Source organism: Mixophyes fleayi, unplaced genomic scaffold, assembly GCF_038048845.1.
Source record: "Mixophyes fleayi isolate aMixFle1 unplaced genomic scaffold, aMixFle1.hap1 Scaffold_28, whole genome shotgun sequence".
NCBI lineage: Eukaryota > Metazoa > Chordata > Amphibia > Anura > Limnodynastidae > Mixophyes > Mixophyes fleayi.
The window spans coordinates 603,767-620,646 of record NW_027446866.1 but is presented as its reverse complement, the minus strand read 5'-3'; the positions used below and the strand labels follow the sequence as shown (position 1 = coordinate 620,646).

The window sequence follows — 16,880 nt, the reverse complement described above, 5'->3', positions numbered from 1 at the left end:
AGTAATTGCATTATAAATTAAGTGGGAAGTTCGGTAAGAACATATTTTGTTCAAGTTCCATAACATGACAATGAGTTCAGTACACTCCATTGGCCTCAACAGTCACTACATCTCATTCCAATAGACCGCCTATGGCAAGTGGTGGAGCATGAATTGCAGCTGACAAAGCTGTACCAACTACGTGATGCTATCATGTCAACATGGACAAGAATCTCTAATAAATGTTTCCAGCACCCTGTTGAATCCGTGCAACAGAGAACTCAGACTGTTCTGGGGTAAAACCTATGCTACCCATTACTAGAAAAATGTACCTAATAAAGAGTGGCCACTGAGTGTATATTTCTAAGTGAAGCTCTTTTCTGATGAGCTGACTGATAACTGTGTTTCTCTGGTATTTTGGTTACATAACAGGCATCATGTGAGAGTTTCTATATTTACATTCCAAATTCTTTTAAGCCAACAACGGAATCAAGGCATGAATGCACACTTATATCTTTAACAACTGGATGCATTTTATCTGCAATCTATCTCGGGTTATTTACCTTTATTTTGAAGACATTTCAGTGTAAACTGAAGCCCGAGACTCTAAAATAGGATCAGATATTCTTGAGCTACTCATGTGAACAATTGATGCAGATAGGACACAGTACAGTAAGAGAAGGGGTGGACAGAAAATGTAAACAGAAATCAAAGGATTTAAGAGCATTTCTTGCACATAAAAGGATTATTCATAGCCGCAGACAGCCCCCATCACAGGGACAGACAGCAAAGCTGCATTTTTCCTGTTACATTTTAATGTCTGTGCATATAAGGTTAATGGGATAATCTTCATCACGCCAGTTGTTCCTCTCATTCAAGTTAATGACATAGTGTTTAATGTATACACATACCTCCCTGACTCCCAAGATGTAATATAAAAAGTCACCTTCATCTCATCAACAGCTAGCTAATCAAGAAAGCAGGTAGAAGCAAAGCGCACACAAAGAATAAGCATAATTATAATCTGTTGTTTTACTTCAGCCCTATCTCCTCTAATTGATTTTGTGTGTCTGTGTAAGCAGCTTAGCGAAAAGGAAAATGCATTTGAAATCCTGAGGGAGTGTCATTAAATGTCATTGTACACGAATGGTAATCTACCTGAAGGAAAGAAATGATGGGTTTCAAAGCTGCAGAAAGGCTCTTATTCGCTGTTCAACAAATATTATAAATGAAACACTTACCCCAGAGTTGTCATGGTAACAATGGTATACCAAAACGAAGCAGGAATGCTAGTAAACTTGCTGGATGATGACCCTTTCTCTGCATAAAACATCACAGTGGCAAAGATAATGATTGCCATTGTCAGGGAGAAAAGGAGGAATCCCAGTTCAGAGGTACAGCTCTTTAGGGTGTACCCGAGGATCCGTAAACCTTGGGAGTGGCGCGAAAACTTGAAAATCCTGAAGACCCGGAAAACCCGCAAGGTGACAAAGGCGCCACTGACATCCTCATTGTTGGTCATCACCAAACCTATGTAGTATGGCATGATGGCTACTACATCGATGATACTCATGACACTTCTCATGAATCTGTAGCGACTTGGGGCTGCAAAAAGTCTCAAGAGGTACTCAACTGTGAAAATCATGACACAGGCAGTGTCCAGACAAAAGAAGGCTACAGAGTACCTTTCACCACAGGGAAGCTCCTTATTTCCAGGTACAGTGCCACAGGGAACAGTCTCCACTACATTGGTGATCACGGACACTGCGATAAAGAAGCCAGTCACATAGTAGAAGACTAAGGCTAAAGTGCTGGTGTGGGGGTTTTCAAAGGCTCGCCACATAGTCTGGCGTAAATTAAGAGAGGGCATGGCTTCTTGACTATTCTCAAATTCATTGTCATCCATCAGCCTTTCTGCATTTTCTCTTTTCCGGTCTTTATATTCTTCATAGCAACAGTCGCCTATTATTTCAGGTAATATGCCATAGAAAGACAATTCTTCATCATAGGCAGAGATGCATTCATATCTAGGGTAGTGCAGCTTGCCAGTTCTATAAAAGTTTAGAATACTCCTGAACACTTCAGGGTCACGGTCAAAAAAGTACTCCTTGGTCTCCTCATTGAAGAAGAAGTCCTTCTCTGTGCTTCCAAGTAGGGTGTCAGGGTACCTCTCCAGGGTAGTTCGCCAGGTTTGGAATCTGCGCCCACTAACGTTGAGTATTATCAGCTCATCCTGTCGTTTATTTTTATCAGCTGGTGCCAAAGGCATGGGGCAGTTGGCCACTGGCATCCACCCAATGGCAGCTGCCCTTGCAAAGGGCAGCCATGCTGCGACCCCGGAAGCCATGAGGGCGCCAGGTCCAGTCGGTCCCTCAAGTACTTTTAAAACCAGTTTGATTTCAGATCAAGACCATCTGCAAAAAAATAAATGCATAAAGTCAGCATCACTAAGAAATATAAACAAAAGGCAAAACATGCACAGAATTTCTGGAGTTTTGCTACAAAGGAAATTTCAAAACGGACATAATACAGAAATGTAAGTATGTAATCATTAATGCTTAACCATCAGAATCCACCAACTCATTGCTTTAATAAAAAAAATACTAACTGACCCAGAAAATATAATACGAATATGCTCTGCTTTCAAATAATCTGTCTTTTTACTAAAGATCAAAGCTTCAAAAAAGGAAAAATGGAGGTATTGGCCTTAGCAACCAATCAGATGTTAGCTATCATTAATAAAATACTAGAATTTACTATATAAATATATTGTTCAACACCTCCACTTTTTCTTTTTAGAAAGTTTGATAAATCTACCATTGGGTGTGTCTACTTACAATTACAAGGGCCACTGCTAAACAATCTATTGACTAAGGGAATATTTAACTAAAAGTTTTGGGATGTTTAATGTTTTGCCCTACAAAATGTTTCCAGGCACTGTCTAACAAACGTTTAATGTAAGAGCTTTCTCTTTATTTACTACAGGTACTGTTGTATTTGTTTTGACATCCTTCTATTGCTTTACAATTGGTTTATAATTTATAAGCATAGTTGCCTCCTCTCCCGGAATGTCCGAGAGGCTCCCGAATTTCTGGGAGTCCTCCCGGACTCTCGGGAGAGCAGGCTAAGCTCCCGATTCCTACCCACCAAAGCAGAACAGTGGCAAATTGCGCATCATCGTGGCCCCACCCCTTGCTCGAATTGTTTCGAAAAGGCAATTGATATTTAGAGGGCGGGGCTAAATGACACGACACGCCGGGCCCCACCCCCAACTCGTCCATCTCCTTCCGATCTCCCAGAGCAAGCCTTGCCAAAGTTGGCAAGTATGTTTATAAGTATATTTTAAAATTAGTTGAAACAACAAAAGCAGTGATTTATTAGTAGTGTCTGGAAATCTCAGCATATATATATTATTTAGCAATGATGGTAAAAGGAAATGTGTTTTTATCAAAACTGGTTTATATAGAGACATATTTAAGTAGTTTGTTTTCCAAAACTCAATGGATTTTTTAGGCCAGTTGATTGCCAAGTATAGATACATTTTGAAAACTGGTTTGCAGACCATTCACTGAATTCCGAGTTTGGCTGTAAAATTTCACACGTTTCTCGTCTTGCGTGAAATTTCCCTTATTATAGTTGTTCTGTCCACATTTCTCCCTTATTGATACCATTCTGCCACTTTAATGCCATGGTGTATCATGTATCACACTCCGTGAGTCTGAAGAGCAATGTAATAATACGCAGGGAGAGAAAGGAAGTACTAAAATAATTATCTGCGACAAGCAGTTTGAGTAAGCATAAACCTCTGCTAAATTGATAAAAGGAGAGGGAGAATAACTATAAAAAGAGAAGGAATGAGAGTACGTGTGAGGAAGACTATAAAAAAAATTTTTAAAAAAGAAAATAAAGTTTGAAAAGGAGTCCATTTTTTGTTAAATAACTACTTCCGGTGGGGTTTCACATTGAGAAGGGGAATTTGGCATCTGCAGAGATGTCGTTGGCAGATGTGCAGATGGAAGAGCCTATCTGGCAGTACCACCAATTGTTTTAACCAATGGTTGGAGTGGCTCTGCAGCCTCTGGGTTGACGGTTGCCACTCCAAATGCTGTTGAGCCTGATTTAGGGTAACAGGTTGTTGCAGAGTGCCACTTTAATGAAGATTTACCTTGTTCAATCTCACTAATCTGGAAGTAGCAGTGGGAGGACATGACACAGGATGAGGAACTGGCGAAGCAGGTTGTTGCTGCCTGATTGGCGAATTTAACACACAGCTGTTAATTGCACGCAATGTATTCATGCCATTTGACAAATTAGTTCCTGTTATTGAGACAGAGAGCAGTGTTGTGGATGGGGAATAGGAGGTCTCTCTAGAACATGAGGCTTTGACTCTGTCGCATAGGGACATATTAGGCAATAGAGGAGCCACAGGCATTACATGTAGTGACCGTAGCACTGTCTCTGTTTTTCCAGAGAGGAATTAAGTACTAGATGTTATTGTAGAAGGTATGTTGCAAGGAAGAAATTAACATATAGATATTCATTGGTTCTAACAAATGTATTTGTTTTAAATAGATGTAACATTTTGGGGGGAATTCAATTCCCCCCGAAGTACTGACGCAATAAAACTATTACCGTTATTACGGTAATAGTGCAGGTAAGGCAAAAATAAACAGTAACAGTTCAGGCTAAATGGAACAATGTATTTCCAGATCTTGGCAAACAAGCAGTAAATAATAAAGAAATGCAGCAGCTGACTTAACTGAAACCAGTTTGCAGCAGTAGTCAGAAACATGCAGGTAAATCAGGAACAGAGAAACACATGAGCAGGCTAGGAACATCAATGACCAGCAAAGGATTCTGGTAATGGCAGGCATATATAGGCCACAGACAGGTGTGGATAATTAACTAGCAGTGCTAGTTAACCCCTGATAGTAGGAACGGCTGAACAGCAGCTCCTCTGGGGAATCACAGGTACTGCAGTGTAATATGCACACAGAGTAACAAGGCAAATCATAACACAGGGTAAAATGCACACAAAGAAACAAGGCAGATCGTAACATTATCCCCCCTCCTTACAGGAGCGGATTCCAGACGTCCATAAAGATTTTCTCTTCCTCTGCTTACCCCTCTTGCGGGATTTTCTAGGCAACATAATTGAGTCCTTCTGCAATGGGGTGCAGACAAAGCCCAATTCTTCAAAAGCACAGAAAGAATTGTCAAGTTCATCCACCAAGTCTCTAGAAGTCTCAATTTCAGACTCAGAGTCTGAGTCCCATTCTAGAGTCGGAACAGGACCTTTTATTTTTTGACAAACTGGTGCTATGCCCATGAAGCCGGCGACCAAGGTTTGTTGTGATTTGTATAGTTGAGAAAGGGGTTTTTCCTGTTTGTTCTTTTTAGTTTTTGAAGATATAGGTTGACCAACAGAAGCAACGGACATCGATATTTGTGAATAAGCATAGGAGCTGAGACACAGGCCGGAATGGAAACAGAAGGACTATGACCAGGAAAATCAACTGGAGAGTACTTCTTGCACACAGTGTTAATAAAGTCCATGGTATTATGGATAATGGGGTTATCGGAATTTAGAAGGGAGAAGGCCCAGGTCTGTGGCTCCCCTCTAAAACTCTTAATTATAGAACCCACTTGGTTAAATTGGTTGGCAAAGTAATCTGGAGAGTCTTGAAACTGTTTCATGGACAGCTGAAGAACCGACAAAAACTGTTTGATGTCCCAATCAAAGAAGACTGGAGGAGGATCTGATGACTTGGAAGAGGCATCTGGGCATTCTGGTTTACTAGGAAACTCTGGGGAGTCCTCAACTTGAGCAGCAGTCTCTGGAGAATCCCGCACTGGGAGGGCAGAGCATGAGTCTCCGACTGGGGCGGCAGAGCAGGAGTCCCCGACTGGGACGGTAAGCTGGGCACATCTGACGGATAGCCCAGACTGAGCACACCACTCGGACTGTACAGCACTGTTAGGAGCCGCAGAGCAGACAGCACTGTGAGGAGCCGCAGAGCAGACAGCACTGTGAGGAGCCGCATAGCAGACAGCACTGTGAGGAGCTGCAGAGCAGACAGCACTGTGAGGAGCCACAGAGCAGACAACACCAAGTGGTAACTCGGGCTGAACCGCATAGAGTGGCAACTCGGGCTGAACCGCATGGACTGGTAACTTGGGCTGAACCGCATGGACTGGCAACTCGGGCTGAACCGCATGGACTGGCAACTCGTGCTGAACCCCATGGACTGGCAACTCTGTGTCAGGCACGGATTTGAGAGGAACACTAACCAGTATTAGCACTACTGAGCAGATAGGTGCGGAGTCTAACGTACCCCTGGTTTTCACCAGGGACCTCCACAAGGAGGTATGGGCTTCACTGCACAGGGTACGCAGGTCGCGGTCCTATCAGACAGTTACTGGTGTAGTGAAGAGGAGTCAGATGGTCCGGGTCAAGCCAATCGGTATACGAGGTACAGAAGGAGAATCCAAAAGCAATGTCAAAAGAGGCCAAGGTCGCAGGAACACGATGGGTCACACAGAATAGAGAATGGTCAGCTAGCCGGGTCACAACAGGAATGCAGAGACTAGAGAATGGTCGTAGAAGCCGGGTCCAAACGCGAGGCACAAACACAATGGGAGCTGGAGGCAGGAACCTGTTACTTTGGCACCCTAATGGCGCCAGAGCCAGGTTTAAATAGAGGCAGAAGACAGCTGATAGGCTCCATGGAATAGGCACAGGAAGTGCCGAGGAAAGCGTCCCGTTGCCAAGCAACGGAACTGTCACGGGCACTAGGAGTCTTTACCCAGGGATCACCAGGTGATGGGCTTACCAGAGCAGTATAGATGGTAATATGGTACTCTGGTAGCGGGGTGATCACGGAACAGGAGACAGCAGATGATAGAGATGCTCGTGAAAGTCTATGACTAGCAGCACTGGTAATATATATGTTGAAGTACACGAGGAACTGAATGGACAAAGGAACGTGAGGGTAGTCAGTGGTCTGCGGTAGCAAGTTGTACCACTGCTATAGTGAGGAGGAATGTCCAACAGCAACGAGGAGGTGATGAGAGTCAGCGGTCTGCGTTTAGCAAGTTGTACCGCTGTCTGGGTGAAGGAATGGAATCCAAGTGGAGGTATCCGGGGAGTCAGTGGTCTGCGTTAGCAAGTTGTACCACTGCTATGTGAGAGAATACTGGAACAGGTGACACAGGAAACAGGGGTCAGTGGTCTGCCTCTAGCAAGTTGTACCACTGAATATATATGTGAGGAGGAGCACGGGGAGAGGCTGCAATACAGAGGATACACGGGCACCTTGAACTTGATCCACAATGACATGCACAATATAGTAATGACTGAACAGCACTGCAATAATAGAAAGTCACAGAAACTATCCGGGCAAAAGATAACACAGTCAATGATGGCAATAGTCTCAGCGGATAGTAAACTCCAGAGGAGAACAACTCAGTCCAGCAAGATATGCAATACACCAGCACAGTCAATGAGAAGTATGCATACCGTGGTTCAGGAGTAGGCTGTCAGACAGGAGTGCAGAGATACCTGAACGGTTGGAGGCCGGCAGGATGCGAAGTCCCTGGAGGGTGAAGCGGTAATCAAGTAGGCGCAGCGCACAGGTAGGTAGACCAGCAGGGAAAGCAACAAATACTCAGGAAGCAGTAGTATGTAGAACTGGACTCCTGGAGGATCCTGAAGAGTAGCGATGGTCTAGCCGAGATGAAAGCAGCGAGGCGTAGATCCGATGCAGACTGGCGAGTAGACACCGGCAGGAACACTGAGAAGCACGGAGAGCGGATCAGCTGCTGCAGACAAGTAGAACTGAGGAATAGCAGCCAGCAGGACTCTGCAGGTACACGGAGGTAGCGGGTAGAAATCAGCAGGTGCAGTCACGATGAAACACGGGAGAGTAGAGCTGAGCTGGAACAGTTGAGCACGGAGAGCAGCGGATAGGAATCAGCTGTTGCAGTCTCGAGGAAACACGGGAGAGTAGAGGTGAGTTGAAGACTGTAGTGCACGGAGGCAGCGGATAGGAATCAGCTAAACAGTCACGATGAAACACAGGAGGGTTGAAGTGGTCTGAAGACTGTAGTGCACGGAGGCAGCGGATAGGAATCAGCTAAACAGTCACGATGAAACACAGGAGGGTTGAAGTGAGCTGAAGACTGTAGTGCACGGAGGCAGCGGATAGGAATCAGCTAAACAGTCACGATGAAACACAGGAGGGTTGAAGTGAGCTGAAGACTGTAGTGCACGGAAGCAGCGGATAGGAATCAGCTAAACAGTCACGATGAAACACAGGAGGGTTGAAGTGATCTGGAAACCACAGGAGAGTTGAAGTGGTCTGGAAACCACAGGAATCAGCAGCGCTGAATACACGAGGAAACACAGGAACACCTTCAGAGGCTCATGGGGAATGAGACTTCTTCTTATCTGCGAAAGACTTATATTTGGCAGATGTCTTCTTTAAACAGGTTTTGACCTGAGACCAAATATTTTTGAAGGTCTGACAAACAGTCTCTACAGCAGGAACTTGGGTGGGAGGGAGGGCAGGAAATTCCGGAAGAGACGAATGGTGACCGTAAACCACCAGCACTTGACTTTTTAAAGATGACTCCTGAGATCCATCTTCAACGTCCGAGGACGTCACGAACGCCCGATGAGGAGGAAGGCGTTCAGACTGAACCTTATCGCACAGATCCGTAGATGAAGGATCCTGTGGAGGAGGACCTGGTGGAATAGACAAATGCTGTCTTTTGAATTAAACCACTTGAGAGAGACAACGATGATGACATTCAGCTCCCCAAGACGTAACTTGAGGAGTGCGCCAGTCAATCTGGGGAGAATGACATTGAAGCCATGGAAGGCCTAAGACAATCGGACTTGTCGTAACAGGAAGAATTAAAAACGAAATCTCTTCATGGTGTAGCACACCAATCTGAAGCGTTACTGGAGACGTACTCTGGGTGATGAGACCATTGATGAGACGTGATCCATCTATAGCAGTCACAGTAATCGGTGTTTTCAAAGTAATCACTGGTAGGGACCATTGATTCACTAGGGATTTAGAATGAAATTTCCTGCTGCTCCAGAATCAATCAGTGCTTGAGACTCAAAGGATTTGGTAGCAAAGGAAATCGTAACATCAAAAGCGCAGACTTTTAATTTCGTAGAAGATGGAGAGGACTCCAGGAACCCTAACCTTATCTCCCCAGTATTGGTTAGAGCCCGGCATTTCCTGGGACAAGAATTCAGCATATGCGTGGAATCAGCACAATAGATACAAAGTCTATTCTTTATTCTTCGGTCCCTCTCCTCTAAAGTTAATTTGGAGCGACCTATCTCCATGGGTATCACCGGAGATGAAGCTGGGTGAAATTGAGGATTTGAGAGAAGAGGTGTTTTAACCGAAGTTACTTTTTCGGAATCATTCTCACGAAACCTCATGTCTACACGAAGGCAAAGGGAAATCAAATCATCCAAAGAGGAGGGTACTTCTTGTGAGGTCAGTGCGTTTTTAATTTTATCGGAAACCCCCTGCCAGAAGGCGGCGATCAGTGCCTCAGCGTTCCACTGAAGTTCAGAGGCTAGTATCCGAAATCGAATGACATACTGAGCCACAGTGCGAGATCCTTGGCGAAGACGGAGAATGCTGGATGCAGCGAAAATAACACGACCTGGTTCATCGAATACACTTCGGAACGTGGAAATAAATTTGGCACTATCCTGTAACAATGGATCGTTTCTTTCCCACAGAGGGGAAGCCCATGCGAGAGCTTGTCCAGAAAACAATGAAATAAGATAGGCCACTCTGGAACGATGGGTAGAAAAATTTTGAGGTTGGAGCTCAAAATGAACTGAGCATTGAGTAAGAAAACCCCTACATATTTTGGGGTCTCCATCATACTTTGACGGAGTAGGCAGGTGAAGCGTGGAAGCCGTAAACACCTGGGATGGCACTGGGGAAACGGAGGAAAGCACAGGAGCATCAACAGTAGTTGTGGCATCTTGCACAGACGTTCTTTGGGAGGCAGCAGGTTCAGCATTAGAAGGAAGTGTGGTCTTGATCTTTCCCTACTTTATCCTCCAAATTTTGATACTCCATTATATGCAGCACACGTTGTATTACAGTACTATTTTTTAAATACTGCTGGAACAGTTAACAATTTTTAATAGATTGCAGTATTAATGTTTTTGGACTGCAAGAACAGTGAACAATTTTTTATAGATTGCAGTATTAATGTTTCTGGACTGCAAGAACAGTGAACAATTTTTTATAGATTGCAGTATTAATGTTTCTGGACTGCAAGAATTTTGTTATACTTTTTTAAAAAAATATATATATTTTTTTTTAAAATGATGTTTGTATAATTTTTTTTTTTTTTTTTTTAATTTTTTTTTTAAGATGTTTTAATACTTTTAAAATAACTATGCAATTAGCAGAAAAAAGCACAGGACAAAAGCACCACTGTACTCAGCAGCACAGAGCACAGGACAAAAGCACCACTGAACTCAGCAAGGACAGAGCACTGGACTGATGCACCACTGGACTCAGCAAGGACAGAGCACTGGACTGATGCACCACTGGACTCAGCAAGGACAGAGCACTGGACACAAGGACAGAGCACCACTACCCTACACACCTCAGACGAAATGAAGATGGCGGCCGCAAGGTGAGTATTTATGACATCCGAGTCTCGCGAGATCCGGCGCGAGACTTGGATGTCATAGCCTCGGTTTGGATTAGTTTGGCGCCCGGAAGTTCCCGAACAGTGCGTTCGGGTAGGCTCGGATTAGCGAAATCCGAGCCCGCTCATCCTTAGTTAATATATGAAGATTTGGGTTACCTGAAGAATTTCTCCAGGTGAAACAAATCTGCAATGCAGTACTAAGGTCCAAATATACCAACGTCTTCAAATACACATGAAATATACACTTATCGTGTCTTCATATCTCCACCATACATTTTTTATTGCTAATCAATGGTTTTAAATTATAAATCTATTGTGACTGTCTCCAATAAGTTGTCTCTGTGTATTAAATATTGTATATAATGTGCTGTACTATAAAAGGAATAATGATATATGGGGCAGCACAGTGACCTAGTGGTTAGCACCTCTGCTTCACAGCACTGGGGTCATGAGTTCAATTCCTGACCATGGCCTTGTCTGTGTGGAGTTTGTATGTTCTCCCTGTGTTTGCGTGGGTTTCCTCCAGGCACTTTAGTTTCCTCCCACACTCCAAAAACATAATGGTAGGTCATAGTTGCCGAGGGGCCGAGACTGGAGGGCGGGAGGGGGCCAATCGCGTCATCTTGGCCCCGCCCCCCTGAACAGTAATTTGTGTCGCGGGGGCGGGGCCAAAATGACGCAATTGGCCTTGTCCCGCCCCCTCCCACCCTCCAAAATGGCATGATTCACCAAGAATCGCATCAATTGACGCGATTCTCGGTGAAATCCGGGATGCGAGAGAAATGCCATCTCCCCCGGGAGACTGACCCGAATTTCGGGAGTCTCCCGGACTTTCCGGGAGAGTTGGCAAGTATGTGGTAGGTTAAGTGGCTGCTATCAAAAAATTGACCCTAGTCACTGTCTGTCTCCCTCTCTGTCTGTGTGAGTGTGTGTATATATTAGGGAATTTAGACTTTAAACCCCAATGGGGCAGGGACTGATGTGAGTGAGTTCTCTGTTCAGCACTGCGTAATTAGTGGCACTATATAAATAAATAGATGATGATATATGATGTAGAGCAAGATGCCAGCCTTGTTGAAAAGTAAAGGTTCAGCCCACTTGACATCCCCACTCTCCTGTATTTACTGTATACATTTTATGCAATTAAGTGACAAAGTTTCATATGTGTTTAAAGCGTTGTAATTTTTCATGATAAAAATCAAACCATTGGTCACTACTTCTCCACTCTGGGAGAGACGGTTACAGCTCCCCAAGACATGACTGATTTACTGCACACGTTTAGGAATACCTTCTAAAAACCAGGGGATAAGCTGTCCATGTATATTTACTGGCTGGACAATTGGAGAAGAACGGAATGGTGCCCAGTAAAGTGAATGGGTTATAGACTCATGAACAGCTTCTTTGAGACACCGGTGGTGATGGATCCGGGGTATTCTTGCTGTGCTATCCCTCCCCAAGACCTAGATACATTTCCTAGACAGATAGCTGCACATTTCTTAGCAGCAGCCAAATCCCTCTTAGCTCTAAATTATAAGAACACCTCCCCAAGAGCCCCGCTGCCCCGTTTCTGTCTACGCTTAAAAAGCAGATTTGGCAAATAGCGGCCATGGAGGAGATAACTTACTACCTTCACAGTATAGGCCATATGTTTAATCAAGTATAGGTTCCCTGGCTGTTTGCTGAATGCAGATCTTCGTTTGTCTCCATCTCTGCTTCACCTCTCTCCCCGGCGACCCATGTGTTGTGATAGATTTATCATCTCCGAATCTTCTTCCTTATTTCTGTAAGGCTATGCCCATACTGCTCCACACTGATTTTTCGAACCACCCATCTCATTTGGAAGACTACCAGTGGCACTTCTCCAGATTTTCTTAAACAACACCATGTATACCAATGAGGTATTATTTTCCTGAGTGTGCTACTCAGAGAATTAAGGTTAGGACACCAGAGACGAGTAACAAGGCTGGTTTGCATTTAATGAAATGTGATCACTAACGTGTACGATCTATTTACATCAATGTCTTGTAAAAATCTGATTCGTGAACATTTGCTTGGGGTATAGAATACGTAAAACTTTTTTTTTTCCCATCAGATCCTCTTTACGTGATTATTTGCAGATTCTGAGAAGTGATTACAGAAAAAAGGTCCCTGTTTTTAATATTCTTTTAATAATAATCAGTAAAAAGCACACAAAAGAACCATCAGTTGTTATGGAATAAAAATCATAAGATTGGTTGAAACTGATGTTCTTCCTAAAACTTAGATTCCTACCCATATCCCGTTGGGCCCTGGTTCTCCATCATTACAATATAAGAACAGACCACGTTTTACTTTCTATTAGAGACATGACAAACTTTATTTTCAGACTTTTAACAAGTCACTAAGATAATTAAACAAGAAAGAAGCCAAATGTGGAGATTTGTGTGTAATTTGTACCTACATTCGGTTCTTTGCTGGGTGGATAAGTAGTGAGTGAGCGGTGTGTCAGACCAAACTATACTGCATCAGGGATGGGGCAAAAGAGTTGGTCCTGTGTAACTTCATGTACTTATTTTGTGAAGGATTAATTACGTATATATGCTGAAAGTTTAACAACAAAAAAAGAGGAAAGATTACTTGATTTTATAAATTTAACTAAACACATTAAGAATGTTCATGTATATAAAATGTACTTTATATATTAAATGAAGGCTGGAATTGTGGTCCTGGATAATATATGTAAAATATTGGTATGGTAATTATCTTGTCGTCTAATTGGACTAATAAATAAACAATATAGCTAATTTAATGATTGTAAAGCAGTAAATATGTTCTTGTAAGCTGTCTAAATTTAAAGGCTTTAAGACCTTACTAAATTAATTGCGCAGAAGATGGCATACTAATACATTAATAGGTTAAGATAACTTATATTCTTGCACATGAAAGACTTTATTGAAGAATTAAAGAAAAAAGAAACACAAATTCTTGGCGGGCTTTTTGACATCTGAAACGAGAAATCGTGAACCAATCAGTAAGAGTCTTAAACCATCCAATCATAGCGCACCGCTGTGTATATATAGATGTGTTTAACAGTTTCGTCTTTAATTCGTTACACACTTGTAATAGAACTATGGCCAGGACCAAGCAGACCGCCCGTAAATCTACCGGAGGGAAAGCTCCCCGCAAGCAGCTGGCAACTAAAGCTGCCCGGAAGAGCGCCCCAGCTACTGGTGGCGTGAAGAAGCCGCATCGTTACCGTCCCGGCACTGTTGCTCTCCGAGAGATCCGCCGCTACCAGAAATCCACTGAGCTGCTGATCCGCAAGTTGCCCTTCCAGCGTCTGGTGCGGGAGATCGCCCAGGACTTCAAGACCGACCTGCGCTTCCAGAGCTCGGCAGTCATGGCTCTGCAAGAGGCCAGCGAGGCTTACTTGGTGGGGCTCTTCGAGGACACCAACCTCTGCGCCATCCACGCCAAGAGGGTGACCATCATGCCCAAGGACATCCAGCTGGCCCGCAGAATCCGCGGGGAGAGGGCATAAGATAATCAGTACATCTACATACATAACACAAAGGCTCTTTTCAGAGCCACCAAATCCTTCTAAACGAGCTCAGGCATTATCTGTACATTACTTTGTAAGAGTCTATTGCATCCGCTGTTTACTGGCTTATGTGGTATCTAATGACAAATGTCATTCCTGCTTTCCTACTCCTTCACACCCTCTGTCTTCATTTCCCACTCCATCACCTCTTGTCTCGTTGCCTCTGTCCTGAAGTGCCATGAGCATATCATGATGTTGCATCGATGAGCAGAGGAGGTGACAAGGAACTGCAAAGACAAGTAGAGAAGAACAATTTGAAAAAGAAAAAGAGAAGCAGAGAAGAGAAGAGCTTATAAGTAAAGTACTGCAGAGGGGAATGGGTGTTAGAAAACACGGGGCCAAATCTATGTGTGTGTGTGTGTGTATGTGTGTGTGTGTGTGAAATATGTACATATTAAACAGGCATACTTTTAGTAGTTTGGCTAGTTGGAGGGAAGGGGGCTTACTTATTAAATGTAAACACTATTATTTTAATATTGGGCTGCTTGGGCAGAAGAAGGCCTACATTTTAAACACGTGTACCATTAATTTGTCATCGTCCTAGTTGGGGTTAGGGTGGCCTAGTGTTTATTCATTGGTCTACTTTCCAGAAAGTGAATAGTAATTAGCTCTTTTCCAAACAGGGCCCTACATTCCAGGATCCAGGACAAGCAACAACATGTCTGAATACACCATCAACAGCACCTGGTAGACAAAGCAACAACAAAGCTACAACAACAGGTTGCCTAGCTTTTGTAAAGGGTTAGGTGCTAGTGCTGGGATGCAGCGTCTAGTCATTCCAAAATACGGGGTGGACATGAGAGCGGAAGGCATTTGATCTTCTTAAACTAGACAAGATTTTATTCCATTATTTTTGTTCAATAATTAGGAATCTGCATTAATTGCAAAAGGCCAAAATCACACAGCTAAAAGGATGTTACTGAATATTTTGTAGTCCTACTGTTCCAAGTATGCACAGTAATCCTTCAGATAAGGCAATCAGGATGTCCTTTAGTATATATGTTCATAATATATGCTGAGGAAGGAATAGCCAGCAATTTAATATCAAACAGCGTTTAGAGGCAATTACTAAGTGAATGGTAAAGATCTGAGGGGCATTTGGGGTGGTCCGAATCCCATGGCTCCATGGTTAACCACAGCATCCACCAGTCACTAGGAGGGGGGCTGCCTTTCCATTGGCAGCCCTGTACACATGTATTATAATATTGTTCAACATAGGTAACGCAAGAAGAGTATAGTTTAGCATATAATTAACAATAACATATTTACACCTCACTTCCCTAATCCCTGAGAACTCCTGCTTCCCTTGCAGCCAGATGTGTGTGGTGATTCATCACCACACACAAATGGATGATGTTTGTTGGCCAGGCGTCCTAATGTCATCATCCCTGGCCAGAAGTCTGCACTGTGTATGTGCCAATTTGAGTCGTCAACATAGTGGGGTGTCCTGTGGCAAGTCTGTCCATATATTAGTGCACATGCTGGATCGGCGTGTGTACTGGCTGAAAGAAACGATGCCCCATGCGATGACCTCATCGCAGGAGGAGAATGTCTCCATTAAGAGCAGTAGCTACTTTACAAAGACTAACTTAAAATATGCATTCATAGATTCTTCAGAAAATTCTTCAAGCACAGAAAATTATGACCTTTTATAAAATGTGATCTCTGTTTCAGAGCTAACTTTAATAATCGTCTCTCAGCAGATGAGCAGTAAGACTGAAGATTAGTCTGATGATTAATATTTTCTACGTATAAAAGCATATGTTTAAAAGAGGATTAGGGAAACATCACAGGTCAGCGGCACTATTACTTCTCAACACGATCGGTATACTCGAGTTTTTGCGCAGTTTGTTGTGCTATGAGCTATGTTTGTATAGCTGCTATAGAAAAAATATTTACAACTGAGTAGATAGCGTTTTTAAAGCGTTGATGCTTTGTGTAATCTAAAGAGCATACAAATAAAATTTGTGTAAATAAGATACTTTAAATAGTGCATTCATAATCAAGGATGCCCATTCACATTTTAAGCTTAGATAAAGAAGCAAATGATATGGCTAAAAAATTGTTTTATAATTTGTTTTGAGAGATCTAATTCAACTTTAAACTTTAGACATGTTTAATTTCCCCTTGATCACAGGTGGTGAAGTGATGGCATTGAGTAACGTATAAATGAGTATGCCAACCTGTGAGCTTATTGTAGTGGCAGTGTAGGGTTTGAGTACCCACTGTGGTGCCCAGGAAAAAACTCCTTCTGGATGGGGTCCTTTCCTAGCATTCGGGATCAGAGAAGTTTACTTTCAATATGCATGTCATCATTCCCATTTCACTATAACCGAGATGAGAGGTGTAGAAAGGGAGATTTAACTGTTGAGAGCTCAGAGTGAACTTGAGGTCCGAGAGGGAAGTTCTGGAACTGAGCGATGGTGAGAGATAAATGGGACACTGCTGTGTGCGAGAGCTGGACAGGTGTAGCCAAGCCAAGTCCTGTCAGCCTGGCTTGTCAGGAAGTCAAGTGTCAAGAGCATGGATGTGATTTTGGTAGCAGAGAAGACAGAAGACCGAGACAGAGTAGTCCCAATCAGCAAGAGTGTCAGTTCTGGAGTTGACTCTAGGT

The 16,880-nt window shown here is 43.2% G+C and overlaps 2 protein-coding genes across 2 annotated transcripts; one reads left to right on the top strand and one right to left on the bottom strand.

Annotated features, from left to right (window-relative positions):
* Nucleotides 1–668: 668 nt before the first annotated feature.
* Nucleotides 669–2,389, bottom strand: LOC142126985 (A-type voltage-gated potassium channel KCND3). The gene has a single exon (XM_075194306.1). It carries the CDS (start codon nt 2,324–2,326, stop codon nt 1,217–1,219), a length of 1,110 nt encoding a protein of 369 aa, XP_075050407.1. The 5' UTR covers nt 2,327–2,389; the 3' UTR covers nt 669–1,216.
* Nucleotides 2,390–13,795: 11,406 nt separating this feature from the next.
* LOC142126973 (histone H3) lies at nt 13,796–14,206 on the top strand. The gene has a single exon (XM_075194297.1). It carries the CDS (start codon nt 13,796–13,798, stop codon nt 14,204–14,206), a length of 411 nt encoding a protein of 136 aa, XP_075050398.1.
* The last annotated feature ends 2,674 nt before the right edge of the window (nt 14,207–16,880 follow it).

Bases quoted from the DNA above. Each gene is read 5' to 3' on its own strand.
- LOC142126973 (XM_075194297.1), top strand. From the start codon at position 13,796: ATGGCCAGGACCAAGCAGACCGCCCGTAAATCTACCGGAGGGAAAGCT.
- LOC142126985 (XM_075194306.1), bottom strand. From the start codon at position 2,326: ATGGCTTCCGGGGTCGCAGCATGGCTGCCCTTTGCAAGGGCAGCTGCC.